The sequence below is a fragment of the Branchiostoma lanceolatum genome, chromosome 7, assembly GCF_035083965.1.
Source record: "Branchiostoma lanceolatum isolate klBraLanc5 chromosome 7, klBraLanc5.hap2, whole genome shotgun sequence".
Taxonomy (NCBI): domain Eukaryota; kingdom Metazoa; phylum Chordata; class Leptocardii; order Amphioxiformes; family Branchiostomatidae; genus Branchiostoma; species Branchiostoma lanceolatum.
In genome coordinates, this window is record NC_089728.1 from 2,060,029 (window position 1) to 2,075,660 (window position 15,632).

At 41.6% G+C, this 15,632-nt stretch overlaps 1 protein-coding gene across 8 annotated transcripts in view; it reads right to left on the bottom strand.

Moving 5' to 3' along the window:
* The window catches only part of LOC136438531 (puratrophin-1-like), a 168,888-nt gene that overhangs the window by 103,859 nt on the left and 49,397 nt on the right, over window positions 1–15,632 (bottom strand). For all 8 annotated transcript variants that reach the window (XM_066433347.1, XM_066433350.1, XM_066433345.1 and 5 more), the window contains exons 2-3: window positions 12,739–12,939; window positions 5,302–6,190 (exon numbers count right to left, since the gene is read on the bottom strand). In XM_066433347.1, the coding sequence (XP_066289444.1) occupies window positions 5,302–6,190; window positions 12,739–12,939 (1,090 nt within the window). The remainder of the gene's footprint in view (window positions 1–5,301; window positions 6,191–12,738; window positions 12,940–15,632) is intronic.

Here is a 15,632-nt window from a genome sequence, read left to right on the forward strand (position 1 = left end):
TCGGAATACATTTTGAGTCTCATTTAAAAGCTAGGCAACCAGCATGCAGTCCCCAGGAATTTGATTTTCAGGTATGAAAAACTTGCTAAACTTTACATAGATTTTCAGTTGTCTAAAAAGTTTAAACTAACAGACCTGGAAATGCAAAAAGGATAAAGCCCTGACACACAGCTTGGGGCTGCCAAGTATAAACTACATTTGAGAAATGATAGTTTTCGTCTCTCCCAAAACGCAGGACAGACAACTTGTAACATCCTATCCAAAAGATTTTTGAGCAATCTCGCCCGGTAGCCTAGCATTCAAATACTCCAGTGGTAAAAAAAATGTGATGCCAAAGTCAAGCCATCGAGGCAAAATAAAGGCATTGAATTGAATTGAATTGCTATCAAGTAATATTAATATTGAGTAATAGTAATATAATCTAAACTGTAACTCACCTCAGCAAGGTAAGAAAACTTCTCAGTTCAAACTTTGCAGAAGCTCAAAACATGTTAGGAGTAAGTGCACCAGACATGAACAGCCAGACAGTGCTAAGCTCTAACATCAGCACCTTGGTATGGCAACAACTCCCTACTGCAGGGCATTTCACTACGGGTGTTACATGTACAGGAGGGTCTGCATGGGGGTTCCCAACCCCCTATGCATTACGCTAAAATCAAGGAAGGCAATTATGCAAAATTTGGGTTGCCTCGCTACAACGTACGTGAATATGACTGCTCCCCCTACGAATGACGGGAAATCAAAATAGCCTGCATATGCCTATTAGAAAGGGGGCATGCAGGCAGTACAGCAGTGAGAAGTACAGAGGAGATAGAACTAAGGAGCAAGACCTTTTTTTTCATCAGATAAGGAAAAACATTATTTCTACACACTTTTCTACTAATTGATATCATCTACACGTCCAAACTTATTACAAAAGTAATTTCTAGACAAAAGAGAACAAATCGTCTGAAACAATAAAAGTAATCCGGCAGAAAGAAAACTGTTGCACCTCTCCTCAAAAAAAGGAAATGGTATGGTCCTGCGAGACAGCATATTCCCACAGCTAATACTCTAAAGTTCCCATAGGTCAAGGTCAAAGCCATTCCCTCTTTCCTGGGGGGGAAACGATCATGAATTTCTCCATTGATTCATTCTCTGGGACCTTTCATATCTAATCTCCCAGACTTTATCCCTACCACCTGTCACAACTTTGGGCACTGCCTGCAAATCTCAAAGTCATTCCAGTCTTCACAAACTGACATTTGACATACCTCCCTGTCCATATTCTTCAGTGTTTTAGAAGAAAAATGTTAGCGGGCCGGTAATATTTCAACCTCTGAAAGAAAGGTTGTGTCCTCTGCTTTCACGCTCAATAATGATGCTGTTCTAGAGTTGAAAGAAGGGCAGGCCCCACTCCTCAGTAACAGACATGTGTCTCTGCTAAAGGCAACCAAAGCAACATTAGGGCCCCAAATATGGAAATAAAAAAAAGCTGAAATCTTTGTGATAGTGACTTTTGCTAACACCATTCAGCACATTCGAGTAATGACTTCATACTTTGAGAATTTCAAAACCACGCAAAAATGTGTCGTACAGTGATTCCCTTAGTTTCGCGAGCCTACAAAAGCTCCGGCGATGATTTTCAGTGAGTTCTCACATCACAACGATGTCATATTTTAGCATCATATACAATGTGATAGTGTTGTTTGAACAAATCATGTGTAGAAATGACTGAATAGATTGACTTTCAAAATCCGATTTTTGGGCCCGAATATTGCTTGGGTTGCCTTTAAGGTTTGCAGAAAAATGGCAGTGTATGGTAATATTTCAACCTGAGTAGGAAAGGTTGTGTCGTGAGCTTTCACGCTCAATATTGGTGCTGCTACAAAGATGAAAGGAGGGCAGAAGGGCAAGTACAAAAAAAGAAAAATTGATATCAGGGAATGAAAGGGGAAGGAAAAGATCATTATGCAGAATCATGACTGATCCAAGGCAGGATTCATGACTGGTCAGTAAAGTAAAGGGGTGGTTGAATTTCAGAATAGTATATCATTGAATTACAGTACGGGTAGGGGGGTGTTCTAGAAATGCCACAGCCCCACCCCACCCCACACCCCCAACCCCTTCTTAACATTTCATTTTCATCCGTGAATAATTTCATCAGGTTGGAGAATAGCAAAGTTCTTTTATTCACAAGCAAGTATTTACAAGAGCTAGAGCCGACGTTTCGATGACTGTTTGTCATCTGCATCTGTTAATGCACAATACTTGGGACTGCATTGTTAGCAGTAATACCTAGCTTAAGTGCACAGTGAACCAGTCAGTATTGCCCTGATGAAGATGGTCATTGAAACGTCGGCTCATGTAAATACTTGGTTGTGAATAAAAGAAAATGTCGGCTCATGTAGATACTTGGTTGTGAATAAAAGAACCTTGCTATTCAGTTTTATTTTCATCTTCAGCTGTAGTCTTACTGAGCTTGCTGCTCACCTCAAATTTTAAGTATTTACTTTACCTACTTCTTTTCAAGGACACTCTTAGCTGTTACAGCCAGACAACTATGTTGCAGCTCATCTCTACATGTGGAGACAAACTGCGATGCGGACGGGACATGCTCAGAAGTTGTCTCCGTAAACAACTGACCATGTTTGACTAGGGCTGACAGCAACAAATCAACATCATCAAACTCATAGTCGAGGAGAGGGGCCCAAAAGTTCACCAGCAAAAAAAGAGATCATCCTTTAAAAAGACCTGAAGATAGCAATAAAGTTAAGGAACTTTTCAAGTTTCTTAACTGCTGCTTTAACCTTCTCCCTGCTGCCTAATTCTGTTACCAAATTGGTTACCAAATGGCTACTTCAGTGTGCTAAAGGTTAACATTTCTACTACAGTTAAACCTGTACGAGTGACCACCTCTACGTAAGGGCCACCTGGGCAATGTGATAGACCAGATTTTCTTGGTCCTAAGTGGTCTTCTTGGGCAGTTTGGACTGTCTGTTTACAGAATACTCTGACTGAAGAAGACAAAATTACAAGAAGAATGTCAATGTTTCTACAAGCAAAAGGAGGATACCTAAACAAGTAGATTTCTTTGAAAAACAACATACTTCCTGAATCATATCCCTAGTCTAAAATCTTCCAGACTTTGGAGAAGAACGCTGAGCCTCATAAGCCCCCAACTTCCTCCCCATTCTTTGATGCAGTTGAAGCCAGTAAGCATGATTATCATCCTTAAGTTACGCAAATATTTGTTTAACCTTCAGCTGAAAAGAAATGCTAAACTTTGGAACATGACATTGTCACGACAACCACACACTAAAACTTGCTCTGGTTTTTACGGACTATACAGCATGGCGAAGACCAAGTTTACGGCTGTTCCTAAAGTTCCACAAATATTTGTTTGACCTTCTGTTTGAAAGAAAAGCTAAACTTTGTAACACGCCATTGTCAGTGCAACCATACATACAGTAGACTTTACTGCAAAGTCAAGATCAAGTTTATAGCTGTTTGCAGCCTTTTTATGAAAGACTAAAGACCTTGAATGCAGCTGGCAGTAAGTGGAGGTACGATTTTGCAAAAATGCAGTTTGTGGTTAAAAAAAACCCTAGATATACGAAAACACTCTATATGAATGTGAAAATGTCAAAATTTGGTAAATTTCCAAATGCCAACCTTCTGTCAAGATCAAGTTTACAGCTGTCTGCTTCCTTTTTAGCAATTTGATTAAGTCCAACAGACTCTAAATGCACCTGACAGCCTTGCAGAATAAAGCACGCAAGGAAACTTGAAATGCCTTGAAATCAAATCCATTCTATTCACCGTCCCTAACAAGTAGACAAACATTCCACAACTTGGTCAAGTATCTTTCGATCACGGCCTTTCTTCCACGATAAGGAACAGGAAGGAACCTAGAAAGACGCCTTGACAGGAGGCACAAAGAAAAGCGGACAACTCCAGATGCCTTTGGCTCGGTAACAGCTAGAACATGTAAGCCCGGCTATGTGTCAGTGGACATGAATATGGACCTCACAATCGTATCTAAACCCCGGTACCCCCCGGCCCTCTAGGATGTCAGCGGGGCTCCGTGATGGTTTGCATCCCGTGTTTTTGCTGTCGCGGGCCCTTCCGAGCGACCTTTCGCGTGTTGACTGGACGTGTTTGAGTTATGTGTTTCTACAGGTGCAATGCAAGTTTGCCCACCCTGCTACTGTTTGTATTGTAACAGTGTAAGTTTGAGGCATCAAACAAAAAAGTAATGATAACCTAATAACACCGGTACAGTCCAACCTGCACAAGCGACCATCCCTACATAAGGACCACCTCTGGCCATTGTGACCACCTTTCTGTGGTCCCTTAGATAATTTTTCCCACTGACACAAGCTTGAAGAATCCTGTCTATAGTGACCACCTGTCCACATAGAGAGAGTCTATTGGTCCCCTGATCATAAGTGGTCTTCTTGGGCAGTTTTTGAAATAACATTTGGAAGTCAGTTTCTCAAATAAAAAGTCTTCCATTTCGAAAGCTTACATAACTGGACAACCAAGTTTTGCATAGTTGTTTTTGCCTTTGCCTTAAAGGGGCATATTGTGACATGAACCTAAAACAAAATTCTTTGTTTTTGATTATTTTTCTACACCATTAGTTGAATCTACCTTATTACACTGCACAGCAATATTCATCACGTACGGATGCGACTTTGTAGTGTCGTGCGAACGTCTTGAAAAAAATTTATATACGCAATCCCCACCGCCGCTTGAATTGGCCGCCATCTTGTCCAACATTCCGCCGAACCACCGAACACGCGATCGAACGCCCGACGTTCTGAAGTTTGTTCACTTGTGGTGATTTTCCTGTGACGCTCGAACTCCGACCATAACGGTCGATTCGGATTTTTCGTAGCGTTCTACGCTGGCTTATTTGCATATTAACTTGCGGGACGCAAGTTAATAAATAAATGAACCAGATTTTACACGTTTTGCGTTTTTCGTCATTTTCTAATGGTGGAAATGTGACAAAATGACGGGAATATGTTGGAAATAAGTAACAAATAAGTTACAAATGTGAATCTTAGTGTAGATCTTTCAAATTCTTACTATTTGTAGTTTTTGCCCACCAGATTCTACAATATGCCCCTTTAATGTAGTCCTGTGACATATACACACCACACCCAGTCAAGGCCAGAGAGCAGTAAGTAGAAAGGTAAACATTGACCAGATCTGGTTCAGGAGCCCTTTCAAATCTACAGTAACAAGAGTTTAATTATGTTGGCTATCAAAAGACATGAACAATGTCAATGAAGGAATGAAAGAGTTCCTTACCGTCTCTCTCCATCGTACTATCGTCCATCACTTCTCCATTCACTGTCGTAATCCTCTCATCACTTTCCTTCCTCTCTACTCCTCTCTCTTCTTCCCTCATTCCATTCTCGAAATCCATATCCTTCTCTTCGGTAACCGGTAACCCTCTGTTTGTCTCACACAATCCTGCCTCATCAAGAACGGTTGTCTCTGTGTTGCTTACGTTGCCAGCAGACTCTGTCTTGCGAAAAATATTCCCTGTACTCCCAGCATTGCCTGTATCACTCCATTCACTTTCAGCAACTCTTTCTGAACTCATTCCAGGAGCGGTATTCTCAGTTGTAGCACCAGTGTTTAAATTGTCATTGCAGCTTGCGTTCTCCATAGATCCGACACTGTTCAAACTCACGTCGGATTCCACTTTTCCGATACTCGCAACATTTCCGGAGCTCACGTTACTCCCCGAACTGCCATTACTACTCGAGCTCGTCTTGCTGACTAAGCTCGTGTTGCTCGCGCGTTCCGCCAGCGTGTCGATATCCTCGTCTATCGTCGTCACGCGCGGCTCTGCGACACGCCGCCAGTCCATCCTTCTAACGCCCGCCCGCCCCGTCACGACGCACTTCCGTAGCTTCCGTCCCGTCAGCACCGCGTTCACGCTGCGCAGCCATTCCAGCGAGAACAGGTTCTCGTAGGTCTCCTCCGCGATGAGGAGCTTCTCCGTCTCTCGCTCGCGGATGCAGAACTTGATGGCCAGCCGCGCGGTCCGGCGCGACGGTTGCACGATGTAGAAGAGGAACTCCCCCGGGTGGAGTGCTTCGTCCTGCGGCTCCAGGAGGTGCACCACGATCTTGTCGTTGAGGCACAGCGGCCAGCCCTCGTGTCTCAGGAGCTTTCCTGCATGCAAGAGCTGGAAGAGAGAGAAAATGAAGAAGTCAGCCGTCATAATCATAGCAGGATTATAACAAACATCAGTTTGCCCTGAGTCAAGGTTTATAGCAGCCTCCAGCAGGCTCCAGAGGCAGCTGGAAAGAGTAGAAATTGGCCAAATAGACTGATAACATGCAAGAGGAGTTAGTCTGCTGTAGGGGTACAGTTGGACCCTCTCTCCATAGCCAACTCCCTTAAGCATACTATGCACTCTATTTGGCCAATTTCTACTATTTTTCCAGCCATCGGCGGGTCCTGGTTGAGGCTAGGTTTATAGCACAAGTATTGTAACAGGTACAATTGATAAAAGCAGGTGACAAGTTGCCGAAACACTGGCCAGGTAAACATCTTTCTCCCAGAGCCATTTCAAACTGCACTGCTGGAAATCCACCTGTATCATATACCAACCAAGCTTAGCTCAGCGTTGCCCTATCCTTACCTTGCCATGGTGGCACTAGAATGCCTGCTTACCATCATACTTGAGAGGTTACAAACCTAGAATACCTACAGACAAACTCCTACAGATAACTGTACAACATGACACACCTTTAACCAGGACCAAAGTGCTAAGATCTGATCTGGGAGAATCACTGATAGGTGAACATAGCAGTTAAACACCCTACCCCTGTGTTCCCTGCTTCTGACTGTTACCTAGTCTCTCCTGCCAGTCTTTGCTCAATGAAGCTGTCATCTGAATGCTCAAGTGGCTCGGCACAAAACCAATCAGGGCAAAGAAAGCCTCTCCAGAAATAAAGACAACACGAAGAGCCCAGGTCAAGACAGACAGGCCACACTGGCTCCTGTTTGCGAATCTCCTTAACTGTACGGTATTTACTTTTGCAGGGGAGAGATTTTTTTCCAGTTTGTTGGTTTGTTAGATGGTTCAATGAGTTCTTGGCTTGCAACAAGATTAGCAGACAAAGTTCTGTATCATTGGGCTTCAGTGATTTTTCTGTATTCAGACTTTGTGATTTTGGAAATTACTTTGTGATGTTGAATATTATCTCCATATAAAATCTGAAGCCAGAATTCTATCGAGAATTTTTCAGCACTGGCCAATTCAATACAATTCTACAGGGAGCTGCCTGATGATATCAATCATATCTTAACTTTCTACAGACTAAGGCTGTCTATTGACACTAAATTTGTACAGGTTACAAGGTAAGGCAGCAGGGAGAAGGTTAAAGTCTGGTGTGTAGTGACTCGATAAAAAAACTCTGACGTCTCCGATCGTTGCGAGTAAACATGGCTGGTACCAGACCGGCACCATTCCCACCGCAGGTACACCCAGTAAACATTTACTCACAGCAAACAAGTACAGAGAAAGGAAGCATTCATACAGCCTTCGTCATGTACTAGAGACAAAATTGCTTTCACAGGTAATTCTGAGTTAATATCACAATTTTTGTTCATTCTTGTTACATGTGACTCTATGGGCTAAACTATTTATTATATTTTCCATTCCAAATCTAAATACAAATTGCAATATCTAATCCATCAATAAACTAACAATAAATCTCCAAGGTATTTGCTTGCACCAAACAAACGAAGAGTGAGGCCACATTTATAAAAGTCTTCTTAACTCACTTTTACGTTAAAGTGTTTAATAGGAAACTTTGGTTTTTGAGAAAACTGCATTTTTCTGTATTCTTTTGTGGCTTCTGTAACTTGTGTAGGTATGTAGAGTCCTTTTCATTCCATATTTCTGAACTCTAATTTATTGATAAACCAACAAGTTAACTCTGAGGTGTTTGCTTGGGCCAAACATAGGCAGAGGGAAGAGAACATTAATAAAAGTCTTCCTGACACAAGTTAAACAGTGCAGAGCAGGTAGGGCTGAGTTTGACGTCATCATCTTCTTTTCACCATTACAACAGTCTTGTCAGGCCTATCCATGAAATATCATATCTACTTCATGAAATATCATATCTACTCCATGAAATATCATATCTACTTCATGAAATATCATATCTACTTCATTAAAAGTCAAGTCAAGACTAAACCGTTGAGGTACATATCTATGAAGGATATTCCCATTTTAACCTTTAGTACACTGAAGTAGCCGTTTGGCGCCCCGTTCTCTATCTAGTCTATTGGTTACAGAGTTAGGCAGCACTGAGAAGGTTAATTCAAACTGAAAATGTCAGACCTGTCTTGTGCAGTCCTCCTTGAGATAATCTGATTGAAAGTGTTGATGGTGTTACCATGGCAACGGGCCTTGGGAGACCCCCTCTCATCCCCCCATATTTGCCCTGTAAGAAAGTGAATCTGGCGAAATCGATAACCCTGTCTCTTGTCTGGTCAACCCAGGGGGCAGAATTCTACCAACAGATGTGTTTTTCCCAGCAATCGAGAGTACGAGGGTCGTTGGAAGTGTTTGAGGGAGGGCCACTCTGCTTTGTGTGGATGGTGAAACCTGCGGGTGCTTGAGGAGGGTGGTTTACACGAAGGCAAACACTCCGCAATGCCTACCACTTGTGAAGGTGATCATTCTCTTACAGGAGAGTGGCCCAAGAACCTGGTATGGGATACTGTAATTTACCTTATCTTAACGGTAGCAAAATTTCACGGTGTACGGAAGATGAACATTTTCATTAAACTTTAACTTCACAGTGGCGGGAATTGATTTTAAGAATGGTTGTGTGAAGGAATCATAGTTGATCATAGGTTTTTCACGGTGATGATAAGTTCACGGCACAGAGTTGACCGTGAAAACAGTGAACATTAAGTTACAGTGAAAGAAACAAGAATTACAGTAATTCAGTAGCAACCAGCAACCTGTTTAAAAGATTATATTCTCTTGTAGAATTTTACAGAGAAATTTCTCCTTTTCCCATAAGATAATTTTCTCCACTTCAGGACACTTGTGCCAATCACCTACTCGCTAAATCTTTTTTCTGGCTTCCAAATTTTTATTGCAATGTTTCCTTTGACTTAAAAAAATCAATTATCCACCCATGGCCATACAACCATTTATTCTATGCATGCCAGACACTCAAGCAGGCTGTACCCTACCTTACAATGCCAAGGTCGTTTAATTGTGAGGGTAACATTGTCCACATTTTTAGCTTTATCTGTTAAGCCAACCGCTATAACAACCCCTCACCACAACACACCAGCTTCCAATAGTATGTTTCCAAGGTATGTGACGACAGCTGGCTATAACAACATTGGACAACCTACAGTAGACAGTGTCCTGTGTATTGTACAGTCTTAGGCAGATTTTAAACAAGCTATTCTATAATGAGGCCCCTACCATATTTGATGAAAACGGACTACTCTACAAATAATCTGAATGACAAGATTTTGGACTGATAACATTGAAAGTGATGTGGCCCTAGATATTGTTTTTAGCCGCCCAACACCAAAACATACGTATATGGTGCCAAAAGGTTAGGAGAAGGTGAACATATCATATCCTTTTTTATAATCCTGTTTAGTCCGTTGGGAAGATCCCATACTCCACATTGTTATGAACACATGCAATTTGATACCCAATCATCAAGGTGACCGTGATCAAATAGATGTGTAACAGTTACTTGTAACAGTGTTCTTCTTAGCAAAAAAAAAAAAATTGCTAGACTATACAACCTATATATTTCTATCTAACGTACACATCTGAATGACATCCTGATCCCATTCATTCTAATTTACCTACAGCTAAAATCCATAAACAAACAGCACTATCTGCATTTCATCCCCTTACAAATCATCAGCCAGGTAGACAGTCACAACCCCCCTCCCCAAACACACTACAACAGACCTTTGAACAACCCAAAATAGCACACACAATATTCTCCATGACCGTACAAAATCTGGGATAATAATTTAACGCCTCTGCTAGACTAGCTGAACCCCCACCCATCTTTCAACAAATTTTATATCGACAGTGGGTCCCCTGACTTCCACAACCCCTTGAGCATGTACCAAAAATACACACAATATTCTCCATGACCGTACAAAATCTGGGATAACTATTTACACCTTTGCTAGACTAGCTGAACCCCCACCCTCTTCGGCTTTCCAACAAATTTTACATTGACAGTGCCCTGACTTGTACAGACCCATGAACATGTACCAAAAATACCCACACAATGTCATCCACCGACCGTACAAACCCGCTCCTATACGGGATAATGATTCACACCTCCGTTAGACTGCGCTGAACCCAGCACAGAGATTTCCCCGCCATGCCACATCATACACTGATCAATAACACATATTGATTCTGACTCTACTCCACTCAGCAATACTGTATCAAGATGCTTATCTGGAATTCGGCACGGGTAAGTCATTTTTGGGGTTTTAGGAACTCAATCTGGAAATCTCATACCAGATAAATAAGGCCTCAGGGATGGCAGACTTCATCCCACTTGCCTATACTTTGTAACCTTTCCGGTCCCACATACAAAAATAGCCACACTGAAGATGATGACAAAGCTTCAATACAAATATATACTGGGAATCACACATACACACAGACAAACAAAAAACAATACTACAATCCCCTGGGGCAAAATGCATCACTATATCATGTATGTACAACAGTCATTAATCATCCGTCTGGTGACCCTGGTGCATACCTTGGGGGGATTTCGGACCTTGCAATACCACTAGGTTTACTAAACAAAGATTTATCAATGTTACGATTTCCTACAATTTACCAAGAAATTTTCCACACAAAACTATAAATCAGAAACAGATCTACGCACCACAAAAGATGAGCAGTCGATAAACTTTTGAGGTTAATAGAACTTTAGAAGAAAACACACAGCTGTGAAACCTGTCATTGTTGTGATTTACAGGACTATCACCTGCGGCTAACTGAAAGGCCAGAGAACAAATTCTCACCAGGCCTTGGTCATCTTTTAACGTCACTCCAAATACACCTACCACATTCAGGGTCACAGAATGCCCCGCCTATGCCCCAAAACTCTTCCTCGGTTTATCATATTTCTCACACGTAATAAATCAAAGGTTTTGGACACTATTTTCCAACCAGCTGGGAGAGCATCAGAGTAGCCTCAGCTGAAGGTCGGAGGTCGTCTGCTCGGCCAGGTAACTCCCCAATGACATTTAGAGGTCGCGAGGTCAAGACTCATTTTGAGGTGATCCTTTTCAAACACACCTGTCGTAGGTAATGGAGATTTAACCTTGTGAGGATTTAGCACAGATTATATAGACAGAGGGACACCTGGGCGGCAGGGCGGGAAGAAAGGAACCCTTTGTAAGACTGGCCCACATATTAACGCCATATTCTCACCTTCTGCAAGGCAAATATTGGACAGAGGGCTAAACTTAGCCCACAAAAATAGAACTTTACACTGATGAAATGCTCACTGCTGCGATGTGTATTATGGAGTTGATAAAATGGAATGCCCCCTAGCATCTTTCATGAAACTGCACCCATGATAGATTTATTTCTGACAGTATCAAACTTTCCGAGGCAATATCAACTCATTTCCTTGGTTCTGTGACATCTCGGAAAACTTGAATCCGACTACACCTACTCGCTGAAACAATGGACAGGTTCAGTCCTCATGATCATCTTCTATATCATAATTCAGCATCTTTTGCAATTTCAAATACTTACTGTCTAATTGCTATAAATGTGTGATTCATAATTCAGACATAATATTCTTTTAGCTTGCCAAATTGCAAGTAGCTTATTTATTTTTCTTCTGAAACATCAAAAAATATTTTCTGCAAATTGCAAAAATTCAAGCGATTGCACACCCTCAGGTACCCATTTTCACATCTGGGTGGAGTGAGGAAAGTTGAGTGAAATGCCTTTTCCCTAGGGTATGTCAGGGGATTCGAACCCAGGACCTCTTGGTACTGGGCCAAACTCCCTACCTGTTACACCAACACAACATCAACGCTCCTAGGTGACTGAAATGCAAAAAAATAAATACTGCAATCTCACCCTGGCCTCCTCACGCAGCACGTTTGTAAACATGTCTTTTTTGTGACCGGTACTTAGCTCAGTTGAGGAAAAATGCACAATAAAGTTCTTCATTCATTCATTAAAAAAACAAAAACTGCAATCTCACCCTGGCCTCTTCACGCATACACTGCAGCATGTTTGTAAACATGTCTTTTTTGTGACCTGTACTTACATGTACCTCAGTTGAGGAAAAATGCACAATAAAAGTCTTCATTCATTCATTAAAAAAACAAAAACTGCAATCTCACCCTGGCCTCCTCACGCACACACTGCTGCATGTTTGTAAACATGTCTTTGTTGTGACCCTTACTTATGCTTCGGTCCCATTTCCAATCCAGGGCCCGGCCGGGCAGCTTGTGGGCACGAAAAATATGATAGAAAAAACAACAAAAGACACAAAACGTAAAAACATTACTCCTAACCATATATTGTGTATTTTCTTGATATGCATTTTTCGTTTTCGCAAACAGCCCGGCCGGGCCCCAGATTGGAAATGGATAGCATTAGCTCAGTTGAGGAAAAATGCACAATAAAAGTCTTAATTCATTCATTCATTAAAAAAAAAAAAACTGCAATCTCACCCTGGCCTCTTCACGGACACACTGCAAAACGGGTTTCGCTGGGATGAGCCAGTCGCTAAGGAAGGTCATGCCATCGCCACGGAAACGGTTCTCCACGATCTGGCAGACCTGTCCGAGCAGTACGGGCGCGGTGGCGTGGTACGGCGGGTACAGCGTCGACAGCGTGCGCTGGATGGAGCTGTCAAGGTCGTGCAGGAAACTCTGCGAAACACAAGGTCAAGATCCGATCATTCATTTGGAACAATTTTTTTTCAATTTTTTGTATTGAAATTACAACACAGCACTACACAGGTCAACCAGGCATTATTTCTGATGCCGGGTCCCATTTAAACGTTAACATACAGTAGCACATTCACATATAAGATAACGTCATAAAACATACAAATTTGGAACAACAGGATAATACTACTTGGAAATTCATACTTTTTGCTCTAACTTTGAACATCAAGCCAATAAGAGATGGCAGGTTTCATCCCCTTTCCCATACCGCTTTGCCGCCCTTAACTTTACAGCCCCAGTACTGTGGATGCATAGTAACACTGAAGTGTGCATATACAGACACACACACAGACTGACAGACAAACCAAAAACAATACTTTTCAAGAAAATACCAAGGTCAAGTTTGAGTCTTTTATTTGGCGCAAAAAATGATGTTGTTTCACATTGTGAACCTACTGTTCTTATGCTGCTGTATATTCATGACTGTCCAGGGTGCGAAATACCTGGTTGCACGTTGCACAGTGCAACAAGATTTCGGTTGGTGCAAGTTAATTCCAAACCCAGGTAGCACAGTGTGCAACCTTATATTTTGAGCCAAAGATTTCAATCGGAGCCCTGGAAGCTCACAAAAACACATTGTCACTCTCATAAAATTCGGTAAATCTTCAATTGAAATAAAGAAATCAACACTTTTTTGTTTTAAACCATCCAAAACCCTTCATAGATCGTGGAATTTGAGCTGAAAAAGACAAAAAACACACTGCCCTCAGCTAAACAAGATGTTGTTAGGTCAATGGGAACACAATCTAATATATATTTTGAAATGTTAGTAGTATTATACGCTACATACGAGCTTGATTTGAAGAAATCGGTGAATGTTGCTGGAGCAACCTGAAATTTGGATGTGCAACCTAGCATTTGCCTTGGTTGCAACATGGGCAACCTGGCTCAAAAAAGTATTTCGCACCCTGCTGTCTATATCACACATCAATATTCAAGTTGAATGTCGACCTTTGCTCAGGAAAATAAAATTTTGTTGTTTTTGCTGTTATTTTCCTAAACTATTCAATAACAAGGCAATCAAACTTAGCAAACTTACTGACCCCCTTACCCATATTGCAATGGCATCCTTCTAGTCACACAGACATGTCGACATCATATGATAAATCAAAGGCAATAAAGGATACTAGCTATCTTTTACTAAAACATGACTTGAATTTTTGACATTATATATCATGGATATATTATAATTATTCACCGAAGATACGCCTGTCAGTGACATACCAACAGTTTTGTGACCCTACGATTCCAACATCATGTCCTTAAAACTTGATAATATGTTGAAGACCAGTTCTGAGGTCAGGTCATAAGTTCATAACCCACATCACATATGGAGGATCACTCTGACATATTGCTGGTATATATAGAACATGACGGTGCTACCGAGCACGTAGAGAATCACACCACACAGAAACACACTTTACAACAGAGGTTTATGATGAGAAAATTGTAAATATCTCATGATAACAGATTAAGAGTTTGTAAACACATGTGTTTGAAATGAATACATAAAACTATGTTTCAATATAATCTAGTGAAGTTTTGGCCCATGTTACAGTGGTAAATGGTCACAAAACTTTACGGGAAATATCTGATTACGGTATAACAGATTTAAAACTTAACCTGTATATACTTATATATTTTCGTGCATCTTTCTAGGGATATATCTCAGGAGATTTAAAGGTTTGGTTTTAACATTTTTGAGAATCTACCCAACAGCATTCAATTGTTTAGACAGTAAATAGATTAAAAATTAATTTTCTTACTATGTTTGGTTACACCCACAACTTGACGTTAAATCTGACAACTGACATTTCAAAAAGGCTACATCCTTTCCAGATGTACATAAGCTATAAAATTAACAAAGACAAAAATTCTGAAATAGAAAAGTCAACTCAGCCCTGTGACAAGGGAAACAGTTTTCCACCACGAGGCCATCAAAAAACAAAACGGAAAACAGTCCAAATATTAGCACAGGTGAGGGAGTGCTGGTCGCACGTGTGCAGCGCCGTGACTTCCCAACTTTAAACTTTCCTTGGCAACAAACTCTACAAGTAAACAATGTCAAGCCATGTCAAAAGAACGACACCCTGTCAGAAGCCGGCAGTGACAGATGTTCGGAGCAGGAGGAAAGCAGCCAGCAAGGATCAGACTACTCAACAAGTGCACGAACTTCACGGCAACTGGATCACCCGTCTCCACTCCTGATGTTATTGCAGGCGGGTAACCTTTCCCCAAGGAAACCATAATTAAGGTGTTACCTCATTTTCCCTCATGTGAGATGACCCTGAGTTTCCCATCCTGCTGGCCCTGCCCGTGAATGCTAGCATCCGTGGTGGGAACTCACTGCAGAAATCTGTGAACCGAAGCGGTTCTCTGATCCAAAAATAGTTTACAGGCAGACTGGGACAGGCTCGGTGCTCCTGAATGGTTTCTAAAGCGAGATGAAAGCCGCCCCGGCTGTGTGCACGACAGGTAACACATTAACCCGCCTCTCAATGGACGACTCTTGAACTGTGTTAACAAGATGTAAACTACATTTGTACGGCTTTCTGTGCATGCTGTAGCTCGTGTCCATATCCAGGCACCGGACAACACTAAGGACAATTTATAGC